Here is a 16,386-nt window from a genome sequence, read left to right as displayed (position 1 = left end):
CCCAGCACCATGACCAAGTGAGCTGGGGGCGTGGAGCCTGAGGCCTCTCCTGGGGCACCTTCCTTAGATGTTCCCTTGGTGCTCAGTGTTGGGGTGAGGCAGGGGCTCTCAAAGGTGCCTTGTGTGGCACCAGGGCAGTCTTTTCACATGGTCTCTAAAGCCATCCCACTCCAAAATTCTCAGACCCTTAAAAATGACAGCAAATGAACTCTACCTAGAAAATTCACTCAGGCATGCACACAGGGCTGGCCAACCCAAGGTCCTTCATACGTTTAGGTAGTAAATATTTGAAACAACTGCCTCTATCCCAATATGCTATAGCTAAACAGAAACAAGGGAAATAAAGTGTCAAATGCTAAGTATTGCAAAATACTGGGGAAGCAATCATTGAACCCTTGTTACACTCCTATGAAGCATTCCTAGCAATCTTGTCATATTTGATTAAATAGCAAGGTTTCATTTTCACAGTAATACTAGAGATTTTTCTTCCATATTTTAACTGGTTATTTCAATATTGTGGTAAAATAATATGAAAAGTGTTTAAAGTATAGCTACAGTTAAATTAATTTAATATATTTACCGTATACCATGTGTCAAAGTTATGCTGAAGCACTGAGAGTCTGAGATGCAATAATAGCACAATAGTCAAGATTACTAGTCTTGGGTCAGGTAGACAGAAAGACTGACTTTTGAATCTCAGTTTTGCTACTTGCAAGCTCTGTGACCTTTGGAAAATTACTTACCCTTTCAGTGTTTCGGTTTTTTCATCCATAGTTATGGCTATTAGTACCATATAGGATGGATTGAGATCATGTATATGTAAGTCTTATGTGGCTGTCCTTTAAGGGAATTTTCAGTTTTGCTCAGTACTTTCTTTCATCTCCAAAACAAAAATGCAGGCTGGTGCCTTAGCATGCAGTGTATATATTTCTGAAGATCTTGTAGAAAGAAGGACGAGAGGGTTTATATGACATTACACTCTGTAAACTACCTTAATACGTCCCCATTACACACTTCCATTCTCTGCCAAAGTTACTCTGTGGCCTCTCTGACTATCAGGGACCCGTTCTCTGAGCATTGCTCAGCCTGGGTCCAGTCTCCTCTCTATTTCTGGGACAAGCACACCCCTTTCATCACTCATGGAGGTGAGCTTTGACACTGATGTGAGACCAATCCCACACAGGCACTATAGAACCTGCCAACATTCACTCCGTATGACTTTCTTCATCTCACAAAACCTGTAAAGAACTTATTGTGGTGTCTGGAACACAATAAGTTCTCTGTAAATGTTACATGTTGTATTATTATGAGAAGTGGGGAATACAGCACTTATAGGCGAATATTAAGTTCAATGTTTGGTCTGATTTCTTGCAGTTCTCAGACGAACGTGTGTCCTACTATCTCTTTGTGGATAGTCTAAAACCTATTGAACTACTCATTTGCTTTTCCGTGTTGGTACGCTGGGGAGAATCTGGAGGTAAGAGAGCTCTGAGGAAATTATAGACTTAAAGCCTAGCACACTTTCATTCAGTCCAGGGGAAATACAATAATAAGATTTTAAGGCTCTGTATGAAGGAACTTATTTCCTCTTCAGAGGATTATAGGAGATGGTGTGTATATCTCCTGTAATCGTCTTGCTCCCCAAACATCAAGGATTGTGCTCACTTTTACCACCCACACCTCTTCCTACAGTCATCTGTTCACCTCCTTGGCACACCTAGTCACCCTGTTCTTCAATTCTTTCAAAATCTATATTGAAGAACATGAACTGTTTTTTCTTTAATTTGACAATTCTAAAGATCTTTTTTTCTCATCCACCTACTTTCATGATTGTACTTTAAAACTCATTGTACCAATAACTGCATCATCTCCATCATCTCAATTTCAAGCTCTATTACAAACCCCCTTCCCCCCAACCTCCCACCCCCTGATTCTCCAGTTCACTCTCTTGGGAACTCTCACTCCTGCAATTGTTTGACTTCACTGGGACTACCATCCATTGACTCTACCACTTTTTTTCTTTCCATTAATCTCCTCATGTCTTTATTTCTCTCATTACCAGTATATTTTCCATGCTCCATCATTATAATAGTATTCTCACATGTACCTCAACCCTCTCATCTGACGTTCCTGGAGAAATCACAATATTGGGTGAACTCAACAGTGGAACTCTGCATCAATCCTGTGGTTACATCAGAGCAGCTGAATGTGACTGAAGAAAAAAAAATAACCATATCAGCTAGCTTCACTTTAAATCAAGGACCACAGATCTCAAAAAGGCCTTGGGGCACCGATGACATTTCTCAAGTGTGTTTATTCTCCCACTCTCGTTTTTCTGGATGTCTATCTTAGACCTTCAGATCTCCCCCTTCAGATGTTCTCTACCTACTCTCATCCTTACTTATTTTCAACTGATGATGTTTTTACTGAACAGATAGAAAAAAATTCAGAAATGGTCTGCCTCATCCTCCCATAATGGACTCTCCTCAGCTTTAGTCGGCCTCCCTCCTCTTCTAAGGGATGGACTGTTCCTGCTTCTCACTAAGACCAGCCCTTTGCACACACATCGCACATTTGCACAAAATATTAATTATTTGGCTTGTTTTCTTAAAACATTTATCTCTAACTAAAATTAACAGTACAATACATATTTTTGAGTGCTTCATATTGAAAGTCCTACCAACATCGAGGGCAGAGACTATGCCTTTGCACTGAGATATAACCAATGTTTTCAGTGGTATCGAGAATATAGCAGGTGAGCAATAAATACTTGTTTAATAAATTTTTCAAACTTTAGTGGTGTAGGCTTAGTAGTTCTACCTAAACAAGAGCTCCTAAGCCATACCATGTCCTCAAACATTTAAAATCTATGTGTATAGAGGTGCTTTGGGTCATGTTGGGACCCTCATATACTCAGCTTGAGTATTATCTGAAAATAAGGTAAAAAGATAAGTCCCAGAGCTGACTATAGTTAAAAATACTGTATGGTGTATTTTAAAGTAATAAGACAGTAAATCTTAAAAGTCCCCATCACACACACAAAAAAATGATGTGTGGTGATGGATGGTAACTGAACTTACTGTGATAATCATTTCATAATATAGCATATATCAAATCATTATGCTGTTCACCTTAAAATAGTGCAATGTTATATATCAGTTTTATCTCAATCGTTTTTTAAAAAATTTAAAATGTATTTTGCCCTCAGCTACAGATGAAAAATAGTATTTTTATGTATTTTAAGAGCAAACACATAATATTAACATTAAATATATGTTAATTATTTGCTATTTCTACACCCAGTCAAAGCTAAGAATCAAAAGTTAAACCTTTGATAAACAATGGACTATTTTGACCTCGCTTTGCCACCCTCTTAGGAAAATCTTGACGTCTTTTTTTTTTTTTTTAAGTACATCTAGAGGTATATTCTAATTACTGCCATAGATAATAAAAGTGATGGTTCACTCCAATAAATGTCCTTGCCTGCTCTGTTCCTCATGTTCCCATCCCTGGTTTCTTCACCTGAGGAGATGCCTATGAGGAAGGAAGATCTGGATTCCACTTGAATATTATTTCCAATAAATACTTACCCAGAGTAATTTCTAATGTTTTACGAAAATATTAGAACATCTCTATTTCCTGATGTTATTATGATTAATGTTGTGAAATGAAGGCCAGCTACACTCTAACAATAAAATTTTAATATTTTTCACTTTTTCTAGCTCTTACAAAAGACAGCCCCCACGTAGAGCCTGGACTACTTATAGTTGAAACATTTTTTTGGAAATCTGTGAAGCCACGTGACGTCATTCTGAAGATTTATACTTATAACACCAAGGCATCTATGGTTCGCCTGCCTATTGGGTATGGAATGACTTTAATTTCCTCAGAGTAGGAATTTTTAAAGTCTTGTAAGCTGTTAATTATTAAGTAATTAAACAATAAGGAATCTCAGATATTGTTCCCTAATGTGATTTGATAAAGAACAAGTGCTGGGAGCCAATTCCAGCACGTCAGCAAGGGCTGAATCATCTGGAGTGGCAAGGGCATGTCCCCAAACCTGAAAAGGTATGATTGCTTGCTGCCAGACAGCTCAGGGCATCTTAATCTACATGTTATTGCCTCCTACTGGCCAAGCACTTGAACAGTCGTAGGCAAATTCTTCAAATCTGACAATGGACTCTATAAATGAAACCTGGCTCGCCTCAGGACAATTTGTGTTAATAAAAAGCATGGGATCCTGAGACAAGGAGATCTTAGTTTCTTTAGCTAGGCTCCTCTGACCCCCAAAATGCCTTTCAAAATTATTCTTCGTCTTTGGACTCATTATTAAGTTACACACAGCCCTTCTCCAGATTTCTGAACCCTTCTGGATGCTGGAACAAGAACCCTGGCAAACAAGTCTATCATTATGGTTCTTGAGAACAAATAAATTGAAAAAATGCTGTACAAAAAACCTCTTCTGGAAGATTCATAATTGTCAGACTAGTAATTTCTTTAGTAAAACATATGGATTAAATTTATTTAATCCAGAATTTCCTAAAATTCATTTATTGAAAAATCCTTTTAGTTTTCTTGTAAATCTCATTATATTTCTTAGCAAGAACCATGATTTTATTAAAAAGATTAAGAAAGAGAGCATTTCCCCTGCCAAACCATAGTTTTATCTGCAGTTTATTTTTCATTTTACTTGTAGTTTTATTTTTCATTAAGATAAAGTTGACTAATCGCATCACATTTTTCATTTTAAAGAAAACAGGAATAATCAAAGAGTGTTTTTGATTTTGGTAAATAAAATTAAAAACATTACCTCATATTTTAGATGAATTAAATATTTTTCCTGGATTTCCCAAGATCAATCATGTTAATTCTATGTGATCAATGACAAGCTATGACTCTGGTACAAAAAAAAAAGAAAGCAGAAGCAACAAAATCATCTGCTAAAGTAATCTATGGCAAGCATACAATATTTCTTAAAATATAATGAATTTTAAAGCTTCAATAATTCTTACATCTGCCTTAAAAACTCTGGCATGGAGATATTCTCTTAGAAATCTTTCTCTTTCTGAGTGCTCATTCATCGAAACAACTAAGGTCAGGGAACTAATAAAGAATCTTCTTATATTCACGTTTTTCTCCACTGGGCTTCAACTATCAGCATGTGTATTTTGAACATGCTCTAATTGCTCAATAACTGAGAGAAATGAATCACCTGCTCTCAATGACCCTGCAACCTGGTAGGAGAGACATAAACCACATTCATGAAAGTATGTATTTGTGAGAAAGTGACTATGAAATCTACAGAGTCCTACACCGTGAATTATTGTTGTTCAGGAAACATGGAGAGGTGTCTTTCCCAATGTGACTGCAGTGTGTGAGAGGTATCACCACAGTGTGTACATCTGTCACTTAGTGTAACTATTTTCGTCTGACAGTGAAATGTAGATTCTATGATATCTGATGGCTCTTTACAGTGAAAATTCAAAGGGCTTTATTCCATCTGTGTTAAAGAATTCATTGCTTACTAATGTTTAACTTTGAGCACAAACTGTCATCAAGAAACACACAGAGGCAAGAATTCCAACAAAGGAAGCCCTTGGTCCTCAGCATTCTCCATTCTCTCTAGGAGGCATTTGCTGCTCCTCACTGCGTACTCGCCCATCGGGCACTCCTTACACATCTGCAGCATGGTGAATTTTGTCATCGGGGATGAGGATGTGGTGCTGCCCAACTTTGAGCTGGTAAATAATTTTAGCAACTGTGACGTGTGTGTGTGTGTGTGTGTGTGTGTGTGTGTGTCTTATTTTCAAAGAATTTGCAGTAAACCATGTTCTTTCTTATTTTATATTTGACTTACCCATATTTAACCCTTTAAAACTAATATGAGTATATTCTGCAAGAAATTCCTGAATATGACATGTACAATAAACACTCTAAACTCTCTAGGGATGCAAATAAAATAATTTTAGCTTTTCTCTAAAAACTACCTTCACCTCTGCTCTGTTGAATCCTCTTTCACATCTGTAAACATGTCACATAGATTCCATAGTATTAGTGGTCTTTCAGGAGGTAAAAGGATCAGTACAGTCCTTTTTAAGACAGTGTAAAATTTGATATTATACCTCTCCCTTGGCTTGAGGAACCTGCAGTGTGTGTCCCTGGGATTCAGGAGGAGAGGATCATGGAAGGTTCTGTCCCTCTCCTTCATCTCCCCTTCCTCCTCCTCATGGCCTCTCCTTGGTTTCTGAAAGAAGAGAGGCAGTAAATGGATTCAGCACCTCCCCCAAGGGCCTGCCTCAGTTTTAGACAGTGGTACCCTCTTTAGATATGTAGGTATGTACATTTGGAGGGCAGATTTGCATAGGGCCTTCCCACTACAAAAGTCAGCTTTATCCCTTCCCCCAATCCATCTCCTACATAGCACAGTTTCATAGTAACGAGATGGGATTTTCTCAGCCAGAGAGTAAGCTCTTGGTCAGGGTAGCATCAAGATGGCTTAAAATCAACTCCCTTCTGCTGTATTTCCGTGGCCCAGTCAAGCTGAGGTTATGCATTCTTGCCTCTCTGGACAGTGGTTGTGCAGGCTGCCCCGTGGTTGCCTCCAATCTTTGCTGTGCCATCTCACCAGCCTCTCCCTCCTGCTCAATGGACACAAGAGAAGAACAGCAAGCCCACTTTATTAATAGAGGTCCCTCATTACCTTCATTATGTTTACCCTGCTTATTTTAAATTCTTGTTTGGTCTTTTCTCTCTCTAAAACAATAACTGCTTTAGATCGCATGGATTTTCTGTTTTGTTTCTTTCGTTGGTGGCTTAACTTCCTAGGTGCTTAGTTAATCTGGTCTGTGAACCTCTATTTCCCTGGGTTACCAACTCCTCCCTCTTATAAAATTACTGGGGCTCAAGGCCAGGCCCAGTGTTCTTTGATTCTAATAAAAAAGCAAAATGGGACAGACTTTTATTGTCTCTTCCTAGTTGATAGCAGGAAGGAGCCAGCATCCCATGCTAGTTCGCCCTCTTCTTTTTTTAAAAAAATATATTTTTATTGATTTTAGAGAGAGAAAGAGAGAGGCAGAGACAGGTAGAAACATGCATGAGAGAGAATCATTGATCAGCTGCTTCCTGCATATCTCCTGGTTCATGGGCCAATGCTCAACCACAGAGCCACACTGGCTGGGTAACCATCTTGTTTTCTTGATCTTTATTGCTCTCTCCTGGACCTTTCCCTGCCCATCTGTCCTCAGACCCCATGCTGTTTTTTGTCAGACTAATCCCTAGATATTCTTCAGAACTAAGTCTGGATACTAATACTGTGGAGAAGCTCCCCCTAACTCCAATATCAGGTATGTAGTCTTCCTATGTGTTCCCACTGCAGCAGGAACCACTTCCTTGTTTGAAATCTCTGAGACAACACCACTCAGCGAACGGCCGTGGTGAAGTAACTTCTCCATAAGTAACTATTGAATCAGCCATGTAATAGAGATTTAATATATTCACAGAAATTAAATTGTTGTTAACCTAACTCTACTTGACTAAATGAAAGTGAGGCTGGCTGCGATGCCTTGTCTTCACAGGAGAGCTTCCGATTTACAGAGCAGGCTCTCACGATTTTGAAGGCTGTTGGAAATGTGATTGCTAATTTCAAAGACAAGGGCAAACTTTCTGCAGCTCTGAAGGACCTACAGACAGCCCACTACCCTGTGCCCCTCCACAACAAAGAGCAAACTGCACAGCACTTCAGGGTAAGCACGTTCACCACATGATCTTCTTAGGAGGAGACTTTCTCATAGAAAGTGATTCCCAAATCAGAGCCTGAGAAATATTGTGGATGAAGGCAATTTGGGGGGAAGCAGAAATGATGGAATAGGCAGACTGAGATGATAAAGAATGTGGTATTCTGACTGACTTATTGCCAGAGGGAAGTGGGCTGGAGAAGAAGGTCCTACTATATGGTAACGGAAGATTTGACTTTGGGTGGTGGGTACATGGTACAATATACAGATGTTGTAACATAGAAACTCATACCTGAAACCTATGTGTTCATGTTGACAAATGTCACCACAATAAATTTAATAAATCAGAAAAAAAAGAATGTGATATTGGCTGCTATGGGCTGCTGTGGCTGAATTGTCCAGGGGATGCAGATGAGTTAGGATATTTTCAGAAGGGTCCCACTAAAGGATGGGAGATGGTGACACACCCACCAACTCTTTCAACTCTTTTTCCACTGACAGATGGTTACTCGTAGGGGCGACGTAACTTCCCCACAGTTAAAACTTCCCCGGGGGTGGGGCTGGGGGAGCTGAGTAGTATTCTGGCTTCACAGAAAGCATTGAGGGAGTGAAACAGAACGACTCCGTGGTACCCGCTAGGTTTGGGTTTTTCAATCCAGACACGATTGAAATGTTGGGCCAGATGATTTCTGTTGTGGGGCATGGCTGGCCTACACCCTAGGGATGACAGTAGCATCCTGTTTTGACAGCTAAAAATGGCTTCAGACATTGTGAGATGTCCCCTGGGCAGTAGCATTGCCAGATCTAGGAAATAAAAATACATGGCACTTGGTTAATGTTATTTCCTTTTTTTACTAAAGACATGTTTAGATAATTTAGGTTTACAGCACAATTGCCAAGTTACAGAGATTTCTCATACTCTCCCTGCCCCCCCACCCCCCGCCGTCCCCCAAAACAACACACAGGTACAACCTCCCCCATTAGCAACATCCCCACCACAGTGGGACATTTGTTACATCGATCAACCTACATTCACACATCATTATCTCTCAAAGTCCTTAGCTTACATTAGGGGTCATTCTTGGTGGTGTACATCCTATGGATTTAGACACATGTATAATGACATGTATCCATCATTATGATAGCAAACAGAGTATTTTCACTGACCTAAAATTCCTCTGTGTTTTACCTACTCATTCTTTCCTCACCCCAGCTCCTGGCAACCACTGCACTTTTCATTCTCTCCATGGTTTTTCCTTTTCCATAATGTCTTATACTATAGCTGGAATCATACATTACGATTTCAAATCGGCTCCTTCCACTTAGTAATAGACTTTTAAGATTCCTCCATGTCTTTTCATTGCTTGATAGCTCTTCTTTTTAGTGCCGAATAATATTCCATTGTCTAGATGTGCCAGTTTATCCATTCACCTGCTGAAGGACATCTTGGCTGCTTTCAAGTTTTGACAATTATGAATAGAGTGGCTATACACATCTATTCCTCAGACCCATCTGGTGTGTGTGTGTGAACATAAGTTTTTAACTACTTTGGGTAAATACTAGCCTACACGACTGCTGGCTCATATAATAAAAGAATGTTTAGCAGCTTTTTCATTCCCACCAGCAATGAAAGTAAGTTTCTGTGACTCCATATCCTCAGCAGCCTTAGGAGTTGTTTCTGTCCCACGTCCTGGCTTTTCCAGTGTGTAGTGCTATCTGGTTGTTGTTCTAATTTTCATTTCCCTGATGACATACGATGTGGACCATCTTCATATGCTTAATATCACCTGCATGTCTTCTTGGGTGAGTTCAGCTCATTGGCCCATTTTTAATCAGGTTGTTTGTTTTCTTATTGTTGAGTTGTAAGAGTTCTTTGTATAATCTGGATAATAGTTCTTTATTATATGTGTCTTTTGCAAATATTTCCTCCCTTTCTATGGTTTGTCTTCTTATTCTCTTAACATTTTCTTTCACAAAGCAGGAGTTTTTCATTTTATGCATTCTAGCTTATCAATTCTTTTTTTCATGAATCATGTCTTTAGTGTTCATCTAAAAGGTCATTGCCATATCCATACTCACTGTTTTCTCCTAGGTTATCTTTTAGGGGTTGTATAGCTTTGCATTTTATATTTCCGTCATTCGTAGATTTTGAGTTAGTTTTTGAGAAGTATGTCAGGCCTATGTTCTCAAGGTATTTCAGCAAGTTAAATTTTAATTTTTATATTAACAAACAACATGTGCAATAAATGGGACATATACTAAAATTATTTATACAAAAATTATTTTATGTATTATTCCAATTTAACTGGGTATTGGGTTTTGTTGGGGAAAGGTAATTAAAAACAAAGTCTCCTAACTCATAAAACCTCTCTATGAAAATAGAAGGGAAAGAAGATAATTTTGTCATTGAATGAGTATTAAACCAGGATAAAATGCACATCACATCAATCTGTGAAACAGATTACCAAGACAGAAAGAAATCTCACCCTCTTGCATGGCCAAGCACATATAGCCCATTACAGACATGTTCTAAAGATAGATGGTCACTAGTAAAAGAACTTGATAGCACCATCTGTCACACAGAGTGAATACTAAATGCACTCGGAATTGGGGCTGCTTGACTGAGTTTACTAATTGACTCTATTCAAAAGAAAAATAAAGTTCTCTAGTATTTATAACAAAAGTAGTTTTTTGCAACTTGGAGGTAAATGCCCAACAAAGTTAAGTGATGACCTTCCACAGATACTAGAAATAGTGGTGTCATCTCCCAAAAGATTACTTTTCAAAAAGATGATTCCAAGGTCCTTGAAAAATTTATTTCTGTATCTTAAAGCCAGCAAGGGCTTATATTTAGCTTTTAAAAAGAATTGCATACATTTTAAAGAGAGAGAAATAACTTACAATAATAAGTTTTCTAAAGGAAATGCTCTAAGAAAAGGGAAGACAGAATCCTCTTCCCTTATTTTTCATAAGAGAATTGTCTCATTTTATTTATTTATTTATTTACTTACTTACTTACTTATTTTTATATTTCTTTATTGATTTCAGAGAGGAAGGGAGAGGGAGAGGGAAAGAGAGAGACATCAATGATGAGAGAGAATCATTGATCGGCTGTCCCCTGTATGCCCCTACTGGCGATCGAGCCCACATCCTAGGCATGTGCCCTTGGCCGGAATCGAACCTAGGACCCTTCAGTCCACAGCCGATGCTCTATCCACTGAGCCAAACTAGCTAGGGCAGTGTCTCATTCTTTTAGTTGTATTTTCCTTTGCAGCGTCCTATTGTTTTTATTTGGCAATCTTACCTAGGATACAAATCACTCCCAATCAAAAACCATTCACCTGGGGCATGAATAATATAAAAGAAATATCTGCCGTGATCCACCTCTTGAACCAGTATGATTGTGCCTTCTTTAGGTGAACTCTGTCATCCACTCTTAAAATGGTGGCTCAAGGTGGTAGTCACAAGCTCTAAAATGATTAAATCATTATCTGGCAAGGCAACACTAGAGCCCACTGCTGGCCCCAGGCCATGTTTGGTCTTCCACACCTCTCTCCTCTCTTTCCCATCCCATTCTAGATCTCCCCTTTCTTCCAGCCAGTGTTTCATCTGATCTAGTTGGTTGCCTGATGGGTGACTGAGACCACCCGTCTGATAGATACAAGACCTTGACTGCCCTACTCTTATCAGGCCATGAATGCTACAATTAATCATTTTTTGTAGAAGCACCAAGAAGTATCTGAGCAAATGCAGACATAATTCTTCCTGTCCCCATTTTGTGGCAGAAACCTTATTCTTCCCCAACTCTGTTATGTTAGTTCTGTTTTTCCTGCTTGTCCACCAGGATGAAGAACTCAGTCTTGTCCTCAGCATGAGTCATATGTCATAGTTAAGATTTATTGTAAATTATGTTGTGTTGCCTGGTGGGGTCTTTCCCTGCTATCCAACTCCAGGAATCAAATCCTCCATTCTAGCAAACTCCCTGTTGTGGGGACAGAAAACACTAATTATGGCAAATGAGTGACATGATGGTGAGAGAGACAGTCCTACTTCTCATTTTTAAATCCTAGGTCTGTTTTAGCTGCTATATAGAGAGCACTACATATTGGCCTATGGTTCTGTACATGCATCCTGCATCCTGGAAGGCACTGCTTCAGTTATGCAGGGTGTCATCTCCAGGCATTTATTTTTTAGCTGAGCCTTTTATATGCCATTCCAATCTACCTAAAATTTTATCAATTCTATCTATAATATATGTTAGGACCAATGGGTTCCAAACATTTCCCGGTGGTTAAATCTGTATAATGTGACCCTTGGTCCAAGAGATGTTAGGCTAGATCCCGTGTTTGTAAATCAAATTTTCTGTGACAGTTTAGATAGTGATGGCAGAGGTACTGAGCACAGGAAAAGCAAACTCATATCTGAGTTAAGTATCAATTCTAGAATGGCTTGCTGCCTCCCCTTGATAGAAGTCCACTGAAACAACTTGTCACCAAGGGGCTGACTGGGCTCCTCAGAGGACAGCACCATATCAAAGGATCAGTCAGTTTCTGCTGCTGACAGGTGAGACAGCTCAGCCTGGGTGGAAGAGGGCCCACGCTGTTGGGCCCATTCATACTCACTATCCCTGCTACCAAAGGGGCCTTTGTGCATGCATCATTTACACAGTAGGGAGCTATTGTGGTAATGAAATATCTTCATCTTATATTTTGAAAATTACACATCTATGTGACATTTTCCAGAGAGCCAAGTTCCATAAATCAATAGATTCTAAGGTATTCTCAACAAATCAGATGCATTGTGTTATAAGTATCCCAGGGATAAGTGCTCTCCCACTAGGAAATCACATTTGTGTGTGTGCTGGGAGGTCTCTCATTAGCATGTTTATGACAAAAATTGAACCAGGTGATCTTTCTGCCTGAACCTCCAGCAGACCACTCTCTTGCTTTGGATCTCCCTCAAAGCTGATGGTTCTTTGAATCGTGCAAGAAGTTCTTTAGAATAATATTCCCCAAAGCACAATATTCTACCACCACAATCCAGAGAGGACCACCAAGCATTGTCCTTTTTCTTCATTGCAATATCTTGTGCTTTACTTTAGAGGGGATGTCTCAGCATATCCAGCCCCCTGGACACCTAAAATCTCCATTGATGTGGTAAATTCATGAATCTCTATAGGGATTATTCCCCACTCTCTAGCATGCATGTGTCTTAATCATGAATTCAGAGTACTGGCCACTTTCCGCCCACAGACAGTGTTCACTGAATCAGCAGCATTCACTTATAGACCAGAGTGATGGACTATAGAATGAAGATGATCAAGGACTATGAGCTCTCAAGTGTAACAGAGTAAAAGGATTAACATACTTATATATTGATTTTTTCCATTTTTATCTCGAATGTTGAAATATTTAGGACATTTTTCGCATGTCATAGAAAGCTTCAAGAAGCTGGATGTGCGTATGTTGATACAGGGACATTATTTGACACCTAAGGATAGGAATGACTCAGTGAGGAACTGCAAAGAGGGAACAGAAGACCCTTAGAACTTTCCTTTCTTTTTCTATTTATAAATGTCTTTTCTCTACTCCTAAGTTCGTATCATGGAAAATATGGCTCCTCCACTTTACATCCTTTTCCCATATGAGGCAAGTCTAGAATGTCGTGGTCCTGAATTTATATTCTTGGCCAAAGTGACAATGATTTGCTCTTGGGTTAACCGCTTGCACTCAGGCTTGTCTACGATTGCTGGGTGATGAGGCAGATACAAATACAGGTTATGCGATTAGGTGCCGGTTTCTATACATACGGGGAGGAGTGAAGGGTTGTCAGGAAACGTGCACTAAGCAGGAACTGCAACAGTCATTTGCCTTTGAAGGAACCGTATTTCACGCTTTAACATCAGAATGAAATCAGAGTGTGTGCTATAATTGGTGGTTCCTCATAATTGTTGCTTGTCAGGTGACCTCTAAATTTTCTGTGCTTGTGGACCTGTTTATAAGGTTTCATATCATCATTGCTTCAAAAGATGTGTCATTATGTGTATCATTTGACAAAAGCCTAATCATTCTGGGAAGAATATTAAATGGCATAATAGAGATTCTCAAAAAAATGTGAAGGGAGAGACATTTTCCTCATACCAAAATGACTCCCTTAAAGGCTTAAACAACAACAAAAAGAGAGAAAGGTGTGATTGACAAAAAGTCACCTCAAATGGTACCCCAGGAGCTCTGCATAATGCACCCAGCACAGCGCTTCCTGTGGACAGGGAAATAGCTGAAAGTAAACCAGCAGAAATGTGTTGTGGTTTCATTGTTATTCTCAGTGGCTTGACTGGATAAATGGAATCCCTCAGCATTTTAGGTTAAAAACCATGAAACAACATTGCAAGATGGAATATGCGTTTTTATTATTGTCTAAAATCATTCCATCAGTCGTCTTTAGCAAGATAAAAAATGAGCCAGCACCATCACTTTCTGATTGAGGGTCAGTGGCTTCAGAAAACCCCAGGGACAAAACTAGAATATTCTTTAGGCAATGATGCATCTTCAAAGCCTTTGATAATATGAAGGACACATTATATAGGAAAAACAGATGTTAAGTATTTTCTTTTTTAACATGTAAATAATTTTATAAGTAGTAGAAAGAAAAACATGCTGGGGTTTGTTTGTTTGTTTAATCCTCACCCCAGGACATTTTCCCATTGATTTTTAGAGAGAGTGGAAGGGAGAGGGAGAGACAGAGAGAAACTCGGATGTGAGAGAGATACATCTATTGGTTGCCTCCCACATGACCCCTACCAGGGCCAGGAGCCTGCAACTGAGGTACTTGCCCTTGGCCGGAATCGAACCTGGACCCTTCAGTCTACAGGCCAATGCTCTTTCCACTGAGCCAAAATGGCTAGGGCGAAAAACATGTTTTTAACAAAACTAGAGGAAGGTTAAAATATCAGTTATGGAAATTAAAGAACGATGTTAAGTATTATCAAAAAATAATTTGTAAAAGTATGAGTTTGAATAAGTTTTTGGAATATGTAACCAATTTATGTAGCTTCTTTTATTTTTCATGTGTGTTTAAGTGTGATAAATGATGAAAAACTGTGACTAAATCTAAAAGAGCTTTTTCAATAAAAAGTAAATACTCATAGATAATAAGGAAGCGATAAAAACTCTAAGTAGTCTATTTTCTTTCCTGCAGCACATGAAATAATAGTTTCTTACAATAGATGGCATCTTAGAATCTATGAAATACTGTATTTAACTTGCTTAATCTCAAGGACCATAATATTTTTTATCTTATGCTGAATCATTTCAACCAGTTTAAAGTTATATTTTGATTGAGTATATATTATAAAAATTATTATGGTGATAACATTTTATTAGATTAGAAAGTCATATGATTATTTTGGTTTCTTCCTTGGGTGAGTGAGACTTTGAAGAGTCTTTTTATAGATTGTGCATATATCTGAGAAATATATTTTTAAAACTTTTAGAGTATCTGAAGTTTTTTAGACCTCTCCGACCAGGTAATAGTATTTTCTTGGTTTAAAAAAATACACTAACCTATTTCTGTTTTAGTGTTTTCACACTTCCTTATGGCGTTTAATGAAAAAAGCTCAAGTAACGAAACCTCCTTCATACTTTAAATTTGCATTTCGTGCTATGGTTTTGGACTTGGATGCACTCGATTCCTTCTTGGAAGAGCCTTCTGTAGGTACTGATTAATTTTAGATAATTATTAGACAAAAAAAATTCCCAGGCTCACATAGGAGAGATAATTTGAGAGAAGTGCACTCAAAGTGTTTGCGGAGTTGTAGAGTTCAAGGTGTCCTCTGGGATTCTCACAGGGCTCCAAGGTTCTTGTGTGTCCCCTACCACACATACATCCAAAATCTCCTTGTTTCATTTGTTCCTTACCTTAAAAGGTATGAAATTCCCTAATATACAGGGTGCCCCCCCCCAAAAAATGTATACATTAAAAGCTGATAGCTCAGTTTTGAAAATGAAATGTATTGTAGTGTACACTGCCTTTATTATTATTCAAAGTGTGTGTATACATTTTTGGCACACCCTATATACAATATGATTTGAGGGATTCTGGAAGTTTTTCTGATCCAAGTAATACTCCTTTCCAGCCTCTCCCAATACTCCACTGTATTTCCACCCTTTTAACATTTTCTTTTAATTTTGAGAGAAGCCTCTTGCTACTTTCACAGAAGACTTATTAGTAGTTCACTAAGGTGTCAGTATTTAGTGTTACCTTCTCCAGAACAGTTATTTTCTAAACAAGGATCATGTACAGAGGACAATGTTAAATAAAATAATAAATCTATGGTTGTGGCGCCTTATATGTCAGAGGGCTTTAGTAGTTAAAGACATTGAAAATTGGGGAAGAGATTAAATATAACTTTCAGTACACAGTTTATTTTTCTCTATCCAGCAGAATTCACTGAAGTGAAATATTTCATGCCAGTAAATGATAAAGAGGCAATAGCAGCAGCAACTAAAATTCAAGCCGTATGGAGAGGGACTTACGTGAGATTGCTTATGAAAGCTAGGACACCAGGTATAATTTTTCAATCACTTATAAAATGAACTTGCCTATATATCAATGAATATTTGTGTGTGTATTAATAAAAAATATTTTAGAGTCA

The 16,386-nt window shown here is 38.5% G+C and overlaps 1 protein-coding gene across 1 annotated transcript in view; it reads left to right on the top strand.

The window, feature by feature from the left end:
- The window catches only part of ADGB (androglobin), a gene marked incomplete at its 5' end in the record, with an annotated part of 122,874 nt that overhangs the window by 54,113 nt on the left and 52,375 nt on the right, over window positions 1-16,386 (top strand). The window contains 6 exons of the mRNA XM_081093567.1: window positions 1,375-1,477; window positions 3,723-3,864; window positions 5,627-5,741; window positions 7,575-7,742; window positions 15,311-15,446; window positions 16,173-16,298. Of these exons, the coding sequence (XP_080949693.1) occupies window positions 1,375-1,477; window positions 3,723-3,864; window positions 5,627-5,741; window positions 7,575-7,742; window positions 15,311-15,446; window positions 16,173-16,298 (790 nt within the window). The remainder of the gene's footprint in view (window positions 1-1,374; window positions 1,478-3,722; window positions 3,865-5,626; window positions 5,742-7,574; window positions 7,743-15,310; window positions 15,447-16,172; window positions 16,299-16,386) is intronic.

The sequence above is a fragment of the Myotis nattereri genome, assembly GCF_964212035.1.
Source record: "Myotis nattereri genome assembly, chromosome: 6".
NCBI classification, from domain to species: domain Eukaryota; kingdom Metazoa; phylum Chordata; class Mammalia; order Chiroptera; family Vespertilionidae; genus Myotis; species Myotis nattereri.
Note: the sequence above shows the minus strand (reverse complement) of the source record. Positions and strands in the feature narration are given on the sequence as shown.